Source organism: Larimichthys crocea, chromosome II (assembly GCF_000972845.2).
Source record: "Larimichthys crocea isolate SSNF chromosome II, L_crocea_2.0, whole genome shotgun sequence".
Taxonomy (NCBI): domain Eukaryota; kingdom Metazoa; phylum Chordata; class Actinopteri; family Sciaenidae; genus Larimichthys; species Larimichthys crocea.
Genome location: NC_040012.1, coordinates 8,501,755 through 8,517,745, shown reverse-complemented (window position 1 = coordinate 8,517,745; position 15,991 = coordinate 8,501,755). Strand labels below are relative to the sequence as shown.

The 15,991-nt window shown below is 39.9% G+C and overlaps 1 protein-coding gene across 1 annotated transcript in view; it reads left to right on the top strand.

Annotated features, from left to right (window-relative positions):
- The window catches only part of ak5 (adenylate kinase 5), a 70,960-nt gene that overhangs the window by 27,379 nt on the left and 27,590 nt on the right, over positions 1 to 15,991 (top strand). Inside the window, exons 7-8 of the mRNA XM_019253599.2 lie at positions 8,502 to 8,592; positions 14,818 to 14,891. Coding sequence (XP_019109144.2) covers positions 8,502 to 8,592; positions 14,818 to 14,891 — 165 coding nt within the window. The remainder of the gene's footprint in view (positions 1 to 8,501; positions 8,593 to 14,817; positions 14,892 to 15,991) is intronic.

Here is a 15,991-nt window from a genome sequence, read left to right as displayed (position 1 = left end):
CTGCATACTATACAGTAGCCTTTGAGTGTGTTCATGAACATGAATGACTCCTTTTCATTTTCGTCCATTCCATAGGCTAAATGGCGTAAATGGAAAGAATATTGTAGTGACCCGGAACAATGAAACTACGAAGCAACTGGTTTTGCTGGACTTTATTCCTAATCTGGAACACAGGCTCCTGTGGCCGTAGCCAACGGCAAAAAAACAATAAAACCAGGCAAGCACAGCAGCATATAACATTAACACATTAGCTACTTCGTGCCCCTCATCGCCATGGCAACTGCCATGACTGACAGGCTTCACAGCCTCTAACAACGCCACCCCCCCAGGCGTCACCCCATACACTGCAGCCTAACTTACTGAACACAACTCAACAGCCACAGTGTATACACAGCCCGTTACAATATGTATGAAATAAGTGAAGTATGTTTGGTCTTAATAAAGTTTGCAGTATATATGTTATGTTTTTATTCTACATGGACACCACTGTTTATTTTCCACTATGCCTCCCTCCATTATAATAATACACGGCACAGCTTTTTAAAGTCCAGAGAGAAGTCTGTTGCAAAAGTCCACGGTGACTCTCCTTTGCCAAAACGTCTGTATGTCCTCGACGAGCTCCTGTTTTGTGCCTGGCTTAGCCTCCTTGCGAATAAAGTGTTTCATGGAATGCCTAAATATATGTTTGATGGTTTCATAAGCTTATACTGCAAACTTTATTAAAACCAAAAATACTTGACTTATTTCATACTTGATTCACCCGTAATTCTTTCGATTTGCGCTTTATACCATTTAGCCTATGGTCACTGTTTAAATCAACAACATCTAGGCTATGTTACGGACGTTACGAGCGGAGTTTTCTTTAATAACGCGTTTATGTTGGCATGTTCTTGTTGCTGCCTCAGTGTTATCTTATCACAACTTTTTTTTTTTCCATCAACTGATCCGCTGATCAGCTGATCAGCTCACCCCGGCGTATCTGTTCAGATGTGTCTTTAGACAGTCGACGGTGAGAGCGGAACATCACTGCTCCTCCCCGTGGACAAATGAGGCATTGCAGCTGGTTTTCAAACAGACTGCTTAGGGGCGTTTCCAGTCGGGGCCTCACTGACTACGTCATCGCGGGGGATTACATTTCGGTCACGCACCAGCCAAGGACCTGTGACGGACCTGTGACGGACCAGCCACGGTCCCGTCACGGTTCCGTCACGGAAACACGGGAACTTTTAAGTTGCTACATCTGTAACAAAAAAACTACGAGCTCATTAGCAGAGTCTATAAAGAATTCAGAGACTTGTGAACAACATCCTTTGTAGACATGCTAAATCAATCATTTATCATTACGAGGTCAACGTTTCTTTAATTTAAAAAAGGGTGCTCAGAAAATTGCATATCATCCTCCCATCAGTAAACCCATCAGACTGTTTAATGTAGACTGCAATTCATTCTGTAAATCTCTGCCTCGTATAATTAAAGACCAAACAGGCTTTATTAAAGACCATAACTCATGTCATAACATCAACAGCGAGCAGTACATGGTCTTGTGGTCTCTTTAGATGTTCCTTACCCTGGAGCAATTGGGTTCAGCCAGTAATTTTATTAAATGGGCGAAGGTCATTTGTAATTGTCCAATCGCAGCAGTCATAACTAACGGGGTTGGATCTGCAATCTTTGAGGTTTAGATAGGGAGCAGATGGGGGTGCCAGCTGTCCGCACTGCAATTTGCGTTGGTGATTGAGCCATTAACTGAGGCACATTAGTGTGATCGTGAAATATCTGGACTTGGCCAGAAGTCTCATAAAATTACTTCATATGCTGATGATGTTTTATTATGCATGTCTAACCCCTGCTGTATCTGTCGGTGCTTAATACAAAATAACACTCAATTAAATGCTGCTTCTAGATTTAAAATCAATTTTGTCAAAGCTGAAGCTTTGCCTCCAGGTAATTGGCTTCAGGTGCCTGTTCTCTGTCTGTGTTAGATGATCCCCCACAAGACCATCATTGCACCTGAGTTCCACAAGATGTTCAAAGTCCATTTCACTTTGATCTAATCAAATAGGACGTCTCATAAAGATGGCAACTTTGCAACTTCCAACAGATGTGGTAGGGCTGGATCTTCCAGACCTAATTTTGGCTTAGCCACGCTGTCTCAATGTCCCCTGCTCACTGGTTTGTTGGCCATCAGGAATTACAGTTTAGCAACATTTGAATCAAAATTTGATGACAGTTGTTGGGTTGCTATTAATTAACTATCAATCAAATCTGATCAAACCACCCCAACACAGTCCCGATTAAGAAGATTAGTACATTTTTCAAAAATTGTTGCTTATTTAGTTGTGTACAATTATACTATTAGGGAGTTAGGGTTAGGGTTAAGGGGAAATACTTCAGGGGGGTTAAATCATAACCTTTAGAGAGAGTGATTTAGGAATAATGAAGTTGGGCAGGTTGAGAATTAAGAAATATCACTTCGAGTGTGATATTGTTTTTATACAACAGTTCTTCGAGCATTTATTACTCAACAGTAGTGACAGCTATAATTAGTTTGTTTATTTTATCATTTAATTGGCTCCACAAACACAAATAGTTCTACAGCTTGACTGGGACTGCGCTGCTGCCAAGCAACACATCAAAATTTTCAGTCGCATGCTGGTTTTGCCAACCATTCATCGCTCAAATCAAATGTTATTTGTAAAAAACGAATTTGTGGAGCGGAATGATACATGTAGTTAATTCCCAGTGATGTGCCAAATTATTCTCAATCATTTTAACAGCAGATGTAATTGGTCAACTGACATATTCAGATATCACAAATGATCAACACAGTCCTGTATATCAGTTGGCTTTATACTTCCAACCAACCAAGACATGTTTTTACAAAAACACCTTCACGAAGACCAATTTCCTCTCCTTCCATACCTGCAAATGAAAGCCTGCAGTCCTCGCTCGAGTGATTTGAACATTTTGAGAGCTTATCGGTGGATCCCGCCTGTGAATTGCTGTCGCAACTTCCTTTGTGTCGCTACCGCTGTTCTCTTGCTTGTCAATTCCCTGCAATCACAGACTTGGCGCCTCAGAAAACAAAAGGCCTGAAGTGCTCTTTAAAAAACTGCTTCATGACATATTATGCCCATGCTGAGCAGCTGTTCTTTAGAAATAAAATAATAGCTAGGCAGAGAAAAATATCTATACTTTATATTTAGAGTTGATTGAATGTCGAGAGGGACACTCTTGGGAGAAGAGTGTCTTTTCACACCTTCGACTCGATGTTGAACTTCATGTCACATTTAATTCCACAGAACTTGTTTGTGGTTTGTTTGCTTGCTTGTGTTTATGTGTGTTTATCAGTGCTAAGTCATTGTAACACAAGATGTCTTACTCTGGCTTTAGCAGGGAAATACAGTAACTGGTAGCATTTGCTGTAGGCCGTTTTGTGTGGGTCAATGAAGTGATTATAATCTCACACCTTTGAACCTACAGAGAATTATCACCTGAATCTGCAGCTTCCTCAGCTTGACATAGCTTGTTATTTGTGGGCTGGGTTCTCTCTGTGTGGAGTTTGCATGTTCTCTTCATGGGTTTTCTCTGGGTGCTCTGGCTCCACCAGTCCAAATATATGCAGGATTATGATAACAGGTGAATGTAATTGCCTGTAGGTGTGAACATGAGCATGAATGGTTGTTTGTCTCTGTGTCAGCTTATGCGATGAACTGGTCTAGGGTGTATCCCATTGTCAAAAGCCAGCTGGGATAGGCTCCAGCCCACGCAAACTGATATGGAAAATAGATGGATAATTGTTTAGTGAAAACTTTGTAGCCTAAGGTGATGTATTAAGATGTCTTGTTTGTTTGACCAAAACCCAAACAGATTCAATTTACAGTGATCAAAACAAAGAAAATGAGCAAATGTGTAGAATGTTTGACAATTATTTTAGCACTTTTCTTGAAACATGCAGATTTATTTATTGTTAAATGAATAAATCTGGTTGCAATAATGGTTGCAGATTATTTCCTGACTAATCAACTAATGGACTAAACGTTTCAGCTCACCTTGTAATTGCACTGATAGACAGCGAGAGTAAATTAAAGAGAGAAAAGCATTGACAAATGGACATATAGCAGCGTCATGAGGGAAACTGCAACTATACAGAAGCTCTTTGTCTGAGGTGTTTACACTGAGGTGTCAGAATGAACAGTGGCAGTGCTGCACATCACATTTTCAGCTCAAAAAACATGTGTGTCACACCGGCACCTGTCTCGTTTCTGTCCTTTCTGAGCACAAAAGCAGATTTTAAAGATTAAGTTGTGATTGGATAAGTTCCTCCTGCTCTTCAGTAATTATCCCAGGAGAAGGACTCGATAGTTTCTTGACTAATGAATGCAATAACCTGAGGCTTAATTGCTTTTCGCTCAGCAAAAGGCTTTTGTGAGAAAGTAATCCTTTCATTTCAAATGTCAGGTCCAATATAGGAAGGCAGAACTCAAGCACAATGACTAATTCCTCCACACGGTCGACGCAAAATTGGAAAGACTTAATTGTCATTACACATGTCTATGAGTCTATTAATTCTCTTTATTTAAATGAATCAAGTAATCCTACTTCTATCATTAATAGACAGTTTTGGCACCTCTGATGAACAGTTACAGTGTTTCTTAATGTTCTGCAGACAGTTTGGGATTTGGGATCTCCATCTGTCAAAAGTGACGGTGATGTATGGAGGAAGGTGTGTTTTCTTTATGTAACATGTCTCCGCTGTCAAACAGACACACACACACACACACACACACACACCTCCACCATGAAGACAAACTGGAAATTACTGCGGGGAGAGATAAAAGTTTGTTGTGGCCATAACGTAGGAAAAAACAGACCAATCTTATTAAATATTCCCTGAATGAGTTCATCTGCAGCTTCCTTCCATCACGCTGCTAGATGCCACAAATATATAAACAAGCACAAAGACACCTTGTTTGTCTTTCTGGGTGTCTCGTCTCTCCAGGGATGGTTACAAGGGATTCGTTCTTTATTCCTGAAATATAAATGAGACACAGGCTTTGTGACTAAACAATAAAAGTGTGAACAACAGTGGTCTGGATCTCAGGATATGTCTCGCTTTGAAAATAAGGCTGAATAATCTAAAACTAATATTTGGTCTTAAGTCTATTTATATATCTACTATATTTATATGTCTTTTGAAGAGTGACAGCATTGAGCTTTACATAACAACACTTGACTACATTGTTGTGATGTACTGCAGCTATAAGAAGAAGTTTTTTTTTATTAAAGCACTTCCGCAGCTTGAAGCTGTCTCAAAGCTTCTCTGATTCATGCTTCCTTTAATCTACGCCCCCTTCTTTGAGATCTTCGAGGTAATGGATGAGGGCTTTTGCCTCGCTTTATAAATGTTCAGACCATGAAGGTAAAACACTTCTTTGGATGAGACATTTTTTGTCAAAAATATGCACAACATTATAATCAATGGGTGTGACACTGCTGCAGTGTCACACCCATTGATTATAATGTTGAGGACATGATTGCCAATTCCTGTTCCCCTCTGTCACTTTTAAGATGATTTTTCTTAGGGAGGGGGTAAATGTATCTGTGAACAAAATCACTCAGCTGTGGTGATCCTCAAATCCATCCATCTTCCATCACTGCTTATCCTTATCAGGGTTGGCGTGGGCTGGCTGATCCCTCCTGGCACTGGGCATAAGGCAAAGGCTTCAGAAATAAATCAAAGCGTTATTCTTAACAAAGAGGGGCTTTCTTTCATGACTGATCTCTAATGGGGCAGTGCATGGAACTCTAAAACGCTTTGCTGAAACTGGATCCAAAGCCTGAGCAGGAAGACCAAAAGTGTCCGCACCATCAGAAGATCAATAAAATAAAACTTAGTTCCCTGAGAGATAGAAAGGCATCACAGATGGAGAAATTTCTAAATAAAGATCTCGAGACTACAGTCAGAAAACATGTTGTCAAAGGAAAACATCTCAAGAAGAGGTCTCAGGGGATAAGTAGCAGCTTCTAAAACACTTTTCAGGAGGGGAAACAAGGCCAGACACTTAAGGTGGACCAAGAAATACCAGATTTTCACAGTGAAGGACTAAAAAAAAGTTATTTTTACTGATGAATGAAGTTTTCTGGCAGTAACAGAAGGGTGTATGTAAGAAGATAAATGGGAGAGATACAACATGGTGGGGGGAATAGTCAAGTCTGTCTTGAGTTTTGCCAACACTTCATCCACCAGGCCATCAGGATGCTGAACTCCCTCCCAGCATTGCCCCCTCTTCCTTCTCTGCCTGCTGCCTCCACAAACTCTGGACACTGCTGACCCTCCTTCATTTTTGATAGACCTCACTGTTTATACTGTAAATTCTGTCTATACTGCCATATTGCCATATTTATATTTATACTGATAATTCTGTGTTTACTGTGCCATATTGCCATACTGATACTGTATAGACTGGTCCGTTTTCTGTTCATACCACCATATTTATACTATTTATATCTTACAGACTTGCCACTGTCTTTTCTATTCTCGGATGTCTTTTGGCTTGTATATATTTTTATATTTATATATTTTTACATCTTTTACTTATATTTTATATTTCATGTTTATTGCTGTTTGCACTGGGAAAGACGCAATTTCAATTCTCTGTATGTCCTGTACATATGGCAGCATTGATAATAAAGTCGACACTGAGCTGACTTCACCCTGAACAAGGAGAAGTAGCACTAATCTTCAGACGTCCTACCCCCCTCTGGTTTGGTTTACATCTTTGTGGAGAAGGATTCATACTGCAGCAAGATTACGACACCAGACACAGCTCAAAGCTTTGCAATAACTGTCTCTCGACAGTCAACTCAACCTCTTGGAACATTTATAGGGTTGAAAATGGAGACAGAGAAAGACAAATACTCTGTTACATGGTTGTCAAATCATGCTGAGATAACATGGATCATCAGGTTTTACTTGTAGATGCCAGCTCGAGTGCAGAAAAGGGGAACATATTCTTCAATCCATGAAATTTTAATGAAAAAAAATTACATTTTTGACTGAACAAAAGGGTATTACATTCAAAACAACTGCAAACTATAACTATCTTCACTAGTGGTTTCAGACCTTTGGACCCACTGACTATAAAGACACATTTTGAGGACAATCCAGGCTGAAAAACACATTAAACAATGGACACTTTCTCCAGTTTGGCTCTCCATGCATTTTCAGATTTAGCTGTTTTACTGTGAATGCAGCATTAGTTTGTATTACTATTCTAATCAGGGGACACAGGTGCCCTTTCTGCTCTAATATAAACTCTGTTCTGCTATCCTGCAAGGATGTTTAACATCATCAATGAGTTCAAATTTTGCACAGCTTGAACTCATTGATCATATTGGGTTTCTGCACAGTGTTAATTTGTCAAGGTCCTTGTCCTCAGTCTGAAGAGTCTCCGTCATGGCTCTGAATCATTCAGACGACACTCGAGCTTTTCTCCAAAAAGTTAATCTGTACTTGAAAATGACACTTTTCACTGAAGAGTCTCATGCAGCTTCTTGTAACGTAGAAAAAGATTATACAGAGCCTCTCTGGTGAAGTTGGAGTACATTTTGGTTATAGAGGCACTGCAGTGTGACAGCAGGTACTTTTTCTGCTCATAACAGCAGACACCGAGAGGTCTGAGTGCCTCTGATGGCTTTTCTAATGCCACGTTCTCCGGGGAATCCTCAGTTTGATCCCTTCTGCTCCTCCTCTGCAGGTGGACTAGCAGGGCCCTCGGGGGCTTGGGGCGGGGGACTCTCCCACGCAGTAGATACCAGACAACAGTCTCTCTCTTTTTTTTTAGGTTGTTACCATGGAAACCCCAAGAGGAAGCCAATTGTTGGTTCTGTCTCCTCATTTTACATTTCGTCTGACAATCATTTTTTTCTTCATCTAGTTTACATGTTGAGTAAGTCAGCTCTGCTGAGAATCCTGCACCTGAAGGCGTATTATGTCCAGTCTGTTTGTTTTTATCCGTTCTCGGACTCACAAGGACGCCTTTCCGCTGTTTGTCATTGGTCGTGATAAGAGCAGAGGGACGGCCAAAGAGCAGATTAGGCAGGAGGAGATGTCTGCTTCAATCAGCTTCCAGTTCGCTCCCAAAGCAGATTCTTCATGGTCAATTTGCAAGTACTGTACGTGCAAAGGAAACCAACCGCTGTCTGAATAATGTGAAAGAGAGCAATTGACACAGAAGGGAGGCTAATTAATCCAGTGTTATTAAAGCGTCCCATGTGCATTGAATACAAAGTGTGTGGCTCCCAGCATCAGAACTCATTTCTTATGTTTGTCTTATAATGAATCTCATTCTGGATGTCACGGTGGCCTGACACAGTCTGTCGTGTTTGTGATGTTCAGGTCATGACTTTTGAACACATATTCGTCAATTCTGATGAGCCTTAAGTAAAGGTGTGAATGAATAAGCAGAGTATCAAAGCTTGTGTTTCTCTCCTTTCAGTTGGATGCTGACCGAGACGAGGAGGAGGTCTTCTGTGACATCAGCATGACTTTGGACAACAAGCTGTTTCCCTCCAAAGAACCTGCAGCCGGTGAGATAAACACTTATTTTAGTAAACACTAACACAGACTGTTAAACTGGAACTTTATCTCCACTACAGTCATTTGATACCTTTAGTTACTTTGCAGATTTAGATCAAATATAAATAATACTGGAGCATCTTGGTAGCTGAATGGTTACAGAACATGCCACATAATCAGCGCCGGGTTAATTCTGGGCAGGAACCTTTGCTGGATGTCACATCTGTCTCTCTCCAACATTTCCTCTCTGTCTCCTCGTTATCTAAAATCTAAAAACACAAAATAAAATAGACTGAAGCACATCAAGGCATTCAGTACATCCTGATGCTAATATTTTCTTTTTTACTTTTTGTTTGTTACGTTTTATTTAGTCAGTGTTAATGGTAAATATGGAAGCAGTAAATTCCTCAGTGTATGTCACTATATTGATCGAGAAAGCAGAGTTCTCCTGTCCGCATGCCGGCTGCGCCTACATGTACCACAATGCATTGCACGATATGCTGGCAAGCACGCCCACTAACAACAACAAACAAACCTAGCCTAATCACAGTGACACAATGTTGCCAAGCAAATTGATTTCTGCAGTTTGACATAGCTATAGTACATTACCTTGCTTACTTATTATTATTATTATTGTTGTTATTATTATACAGCTCCAAGCTGGTGCTTATGCTTTGACACTGACTGCATTATTGTACGTGTCAAAGGGCAGCACAGGGCCAGAAGGACAGATTTTACAGCTCTCGGTTAATATTATATAATATATTCCAGTCTCAGTATCACTGGAGCGGATAAAACGTGGCGAATTTTACATGTAAGTAAACTTTTGAACACTTAAAATTGTACGAGATAAAATATAGGTTCCCAGAAAGAAGGGTTAGTTAAGGTCATAATAAGGAGTCATAACAAATGAAAGAATCATAACGTTAGACTGTGTATGCATAATGTAGTAGGAGGCATTCTTTACAGTAGCCGGGGGCCAAATGATGATGAAATATGATGCAACAGATATGCATGAAAATACCAACAGTCCGAGTAAAGAACAGCCTCAGGGGTTTTATTGCTTTTTAAGAGCTATGTGTACAGTGTAGAAAAGCTTCTCCCAAACCAAAAACATCACCCACCAGCTCCCTGGTTACCACAAGAGTTGGCATAGCAACCAGTGAAGCAGGGTTAGCCACGCTTTGTGAGAAATACTGAATCAACAAGGTTGGAATGAGTCTTTGATATGTCAGATGACGTGACAGAGACTGTATGCATTACGTAAAAACCTGATAATTTACCCTTTTAAAAAATGCGCCTCATTCCCGACCTTCGGTGAAGGCCTGACTGAATGTCAGTTTGAAAATATCAGTCAGCGCTCTGCAGGCGTTCCTGCAGTGATAGGAAATGTTAACGTTTATACAGAACTGAGCTGACAAATTATGCCTGTTTTTAATCATAATGGAGTGTAGGTGTAATCTGTTACTGTTCCAACACAACACAGAAATCCAACATCTTTCACAGTGAAGAGGCTGCTCACTGTTCTGCTTTCAGGTTCAGTACAATCCTTCTGTAGTTTCAGAGAGTCTGTTGGAAAAGACTTATGTCTTTACTTTGTGCTTCTTGATTGTATATTCATTATATAGTCCAGTGGTACAGGATTACCTTTTAGTTGAAAAATTCTAATCATGATGTATCATGACATTTCTGATACAGTTCCCTTAACTGTGGTTATTAAAGCAACATTTTGAGACTTTTCTACCACAAAATAACAGATTTTTAAATCATTTTGATGCTGCACTGACTTGTAATCAGCTGAATGCTGTCTCTGTCATTCCCACTCTGCTCCCTGTTTGTCTGTTTCTGTGCTATGTATCTTTGGGATCCGGGTAAGCAGTAGCCTCCCACTGATAACAGGAGCAAACTTGTCAGACATATCTATATTTTTATCTGTTTCCTTATCCAAACACATATAACCGGTTCCTAATCAGTGAAGCCATGAGCCTGACGCTCTCCTCCCTCGTTATCCACTTGAACGACAAGAAAAAACTCCACATGATTCCTTTGTTTCTTTTCATTGTTTACTCTGAGAAATAAGGCAAAATACAATAGTCCAGCATTATGAAAATAAAAAAGCCAAAGACAGCAAAAATGCGGAGTCTAAAGGTAAAGTAAAGAGCAAAGAAAGCAAAAAGAGAGAGAGGTCAAAAAACTGAACTGACATCAACCACACACAAAGATTACATGAGCGATTTTTAAACCTAACAACATCCATTTTTAAGGATTACATGAGCGATTTTTAAACCTAACAACATCCATTTTTAAGTGAAGTGAATTAAGTACTAACTTATTAATATGAACTGTTCACCTGTAAATAATGTAAATAACCTCTTTTTTATCATAATTAACAACAAGCTTTTTTCACATAAACTTAAATTATTATTCAATAATAGCATTTAGACTCCTATATAACCTACTGTTAAGCAAGCCTCTGCTCTGAGGCTGAATTTTAAGTCACTAGGTTTCTTGCAAATGAGGTTTGAACCAGTATAAATGTTCAGAGCACATGCATGAGAATTAAAACACGTCATACAACTTTTACCTGAATTTGATGAATAAAGCACGGCGTGCTGATGAAAAGCCGTGCAACATGTGTTAAATTTGATCAACATTGTCTTTTCCCTCTGTGTTAAGGGTCTAACTGTACAGATTACAAAACCCCGTGCCTGAACAACATGTGCTTTCTGGCTTCATAAATAAACTTGGCTTGATTTATGTTTATGGTTCATTATGTTGTACCAGACAGCTCGGGCACAGTTGTAGCGCAGCAGGAAGTGGTGTAGTAATTGGAGGAATATGTCGTGAACATTAGTTATTAGTGACAACCGATCAAATCACCATTTTTCTCTTTCTTTTAAAAGCACTGCACCAAAACAGTTTTGTAGTTTTGTGATGACGTGGACAGTTTGGAGCAGATTTGGCACAAGAGATTAACTCAGGAGGAAACTGAGGCTGGTGTCACAAGAGACAGAATCACCATGAGAGAACATATGGCACCTTAAAATAGCTCAAGAGGAGAAAATGTGTTCTAATACACAAAGAAATGATCACTTCACTGATAATACAGTGAGTGAGCAGCCAAACAGAGCTGTTGGTTGACATGTTTGGATGTGGCAACAACACAAAATTTTGCCCTGAAATCGTCTGTTAATTTTTTTTTTTGTGAGCTTCTTTTCAGCATCAGGTGAAAAAGGTTAGGAACAATAATATGACTGAAGCTCCCATTCCCGCTGATCCTTGACATCAAAATTGCTTTGTGCTACTTGACAGCTACCTGACAAACACTTCTGCAGCTTCTCTACTCACACTTGAGAGCAGTCTGCTTCATGAGAGGACATTGAAATACCAGATGCAGCCGTATTTTTAACACTTGAGTCACACAGAGGCTTGCTTAAAGCAATGGAAAATGGTATTTTTGCAATCTAGCGACCCAAGTTTCAGAGTCTGATACCACTCAACAGTTGCACACATGTATTTTTTATCATTATATTACTTATGATCAAAATTTAGAGCATCTTCCGTCAACATCCTCCTTGGTATTTTTTCCTCTGTCATTATGTCCATAGAAGTTGATAGGCCCGGTTACATTGCCCGCTTGTCCAACTCCAGCTCCGGCACAACACCAGCTCTGCTCTCTGTCAGCTTTCGCCCTCGCCTCGACCCTGAAAACCTCCTCTTCTTCTTTCTCAGTGGCCCAACACACCTGCAGTCCAAACACTAACACTCCCCCAGTGCTCTGAGCTCACAGGCCAATAAACTGAGCCAACAGTAGCTATAGTTTGCAGCAGTTTGCTTTACTGTCCATCACTCTGTAGATCAAACTGAGCTGAGGTGAGTTTCACCAAAATCATCGAAACAGTTGGTGGTAGAAAAGTTACAATGTACCCCATGACTTTGAGAGTTTGCTCAGATTTTTCCAGAAATAATCACTCACATGTCGGCGCTTGCTTCCTTTTAATGTTGGCTACTAAACACTCATGTACATGGGGCAAAGTAGCCCAGGAGGTTGAGTGTGCGCCCAAAGTCAACAAGCTGAGCCCTCGCTGTAGCGGCCCAGGGTTTGAATCCAACATGTGGCCATTTGCTATATGTTATTTCCCTCCTCTCTGTCTTCCTCTCTACTCTTCAGGTGCTACTGTATATGTGAGGTTGAAAAAGCCTAAACACACATGTATTATATTGATCTAAAGATAATATGCTCCTTCTACAGAAAGCTTTCCTTTTTTCTCATTTAGGGCATAATGAACTGAGAGACCGTCCCATGAAAAGACCACTTACATACAGCAGTTATGTAGCTGTATTTTTGATGGAGATGCATTTAAGTGCTGCGTGACATCTGTGCATTTTGTCAAGACATCCTGCATATGTTTTCTGTATAATGGAGCCTCACAATTGTTCCACCCATGGATAAAAAGAAAAAACACTGAGGGCAATTTGAAAGAAACCACTAAAAGGTCTATTTTTGCACGACACATCTGAAACATATGAAATCTGGGTCGTATGTATGCAATCTCTAACCTTATAACCTCTCAGAGATCAAATGAAATTGCACTATATCTGCTCGTATGGAAAAGTCAAGTCAAGTAAAGTAAGATGAAATCTGCGGGAAACAGAAATAGAGTGGAAGTAGCGACGGCAAACTCTTTAAGAGAAATTGCCTCCTAGTCTGTCGGCTGCTTCTAAGTGCCATATTTTTCCCAGGAGAGGACGGAAGTGGATGATTATCGCAGCAGCACATGTGGACCAACTTGAAGTGACTGCCAGCCACAGCCACCTGACAACACCGACCTCAACAGCAAAACAAAAATGTCCACGCTGTCATGCCTCGGCCCCTCACTTTCTAAGGTCGAGATGCAGTCTGACATGTTGCTGACTCCTGCTGAAGTTGTGCAGAGAGGACACAGCACAGAGGACATTTTTTTTGTAATATTATTGTTGTTGGTAGCTGATTTTTTTTGGAAATCTGGTGCATCCTGACGCTTTTTAACATAATGCATTTAAGAAATTCACAGCTGCTGTCTCTCTGCAATTTGCCTGAACGTTTGAAGCAGCATGCTGGCAGATTCTAACCCAGTTCTCTGTTCAGAGGGCTCTGGCGTGCAGGAAATAAAATCTGCCAGGGGGAAGTGTTATTTGCGACCCATTTGCACTGAAGAAGGGGATGAAGATGCTACGTGTTAGAATTTATCACAGCATCACCCTCGGCAGCTTTCTGACAACAGGAAGTTCAGGATTAAGCTTGATGCGTGCATATTTTATTTTCCTCTGAAATAGTTTCTCTTGGACATCAAAGTGCAGCTGCATGTTTGTTGTGGTACTGCATGCTGTGAAATGAAACACATGAGACTCAATGACATAGTAACTCTACAGTAAACAGGCATATTATATAATATGGTTCAGCTGTGACAGCTGAAAGTACATATTAATAATACAACATGATGATTTTTTAACAATCTAAAAGGATCTCAGACATATTTTGGATTTTACAATGTTTGATTTCAGTTTGTTTTCAGTATTTTTAATTATCATTTTTAGGTGTGATTTCTGAAAATCTGGAAAATCACAATCAGTCGTAATTTGACTCTTAATTAATCAGTTATAAAGAAAGACATCCTGAAGATGCTCTGTTTCCAGCCGGTTTCATCCCCCTTATTCAGAGCCCCATGAAACATGCATGAAGTATGTACATGGCTTTCTGTTATTCCTGTCAGTGAACTGGGATCTGTGAGAGTTATAACGGTGCAGCGTACAGGAGCATATTTAGACGGATATCACTGTAAACTAAAAACCTTTAAAGGTTTGGACTGTTCGACAAAGAAGCAATTTAAAATGAGACAAATGTAAAATAATCAGGGCACCCCCTGTGGCTGAGGGGTTAATAATTCAAGACTATTATTTCCTTTCTCTTCTCTGTCGATGTCTTTCAAAGATAGAAAAAGGCCTTAAAGTAATTAACAAATCAATGTTAGAAAATTAAATAACCAATGTAATGATGAGATGAAATGTGGCAGTCATGAAGACAACGACCAAACTGCCTGGAAGACAAATAAAAATCAGCGTTGCATATCGTGAGATTTGCAGGTCATTACAGTGATTCTTTATTTACACGGGTAAATTCAAATAATAAATGTGTCATTTGAAGTGAATTTATAGAGTTTCGCTGATGATTGTTCTGTTCCTGTTTTTGTCTCCAGGTCCCAGTGAACTGGATCTCAGTCTACTGGGGGAAACCAGCAGCCTGGCAGATGTTGCTTGCAAGTACGATGAGGTGAGAATTATGATTCATTTCTACTCACTGGATGTGGAAGGTGATCTGAAATGTTGTTGCCAGTATGCTATGTGAGTTAGTTAATACAGCAGCAACAGAAATACAAGAGACTTTCTGACATAATCTTAAAAATCTTCTATAAAATTAGATTAAAGAACAAATCTAAACACATTTAATCAAACCTGACAAACACATTTGGCCACAAACCAAAGCAACAAATTGCTATTTTCTAAGTGTAATGTCATTACATTAGGAAAGTTTGATCCCAACAAATGCAGTTTAATGCATTTAAGATAATGGAATGAGCTCATTGTCAAACATCTAACATCTGTCCTTTCACCTCAGTCATCTTCGTAACAACCTTGTTGGAGTGTTTTCATCTGCATTGATTTAATAACAGTCACATTATCCTTTCAAAGTGATGATTTTATCATATTACGAAATCACACTTTGAATCAGCCCCACTAATGAGCAGAAACCTTCTTCACTGCTTCATTTCCACATCTTCTGCTCTCGCGCTCTCTCCGCTTTATATTTGCACAAACACAAACGACAAATCTGCAAATTGTCTTTTCAAAAAAAAAAAAAAAAGAAGAAGAAAAAGAAATGGCGACCGGTGAACTTGTTTCAAACGGTGGAATGATTCAGCAAAGGATTGTGTTGTGTAACAATGTGCGAGGGTGCAGACGAGCATCATTCCTCCACACAATGCCGGCACTGCAGTAAAGCATAACCTGACCCTCTGTCTCCTTTCACATCCTCCTCCGAGTGTCTAGAAACAAATTGCCGAGCTCTCTGTGCCTCTCTCTTCAGCTTTTCTCTGTTTGTCTTTCCTTTTTCGTGCTGTCGCTGCCTGATGGAGGTTCTCTTTCAGCGGCACACATTCATACAGTGCATTGAACTGCTCATGAACTATTTACCGTTGGCAATATCAGTATTTTGCTCTGCGGTAATTTAGCTGTAGTCTGTATCTCTCCTCATACTACTTAATATGGAAATACTGTGAGCTTTGAATCCTGGGATCATTCCAAATAAAATATACATATTACACTTTTAGATTAAAGTACCAACTCAATATGCTAAGACATGTCCCCTGCTGA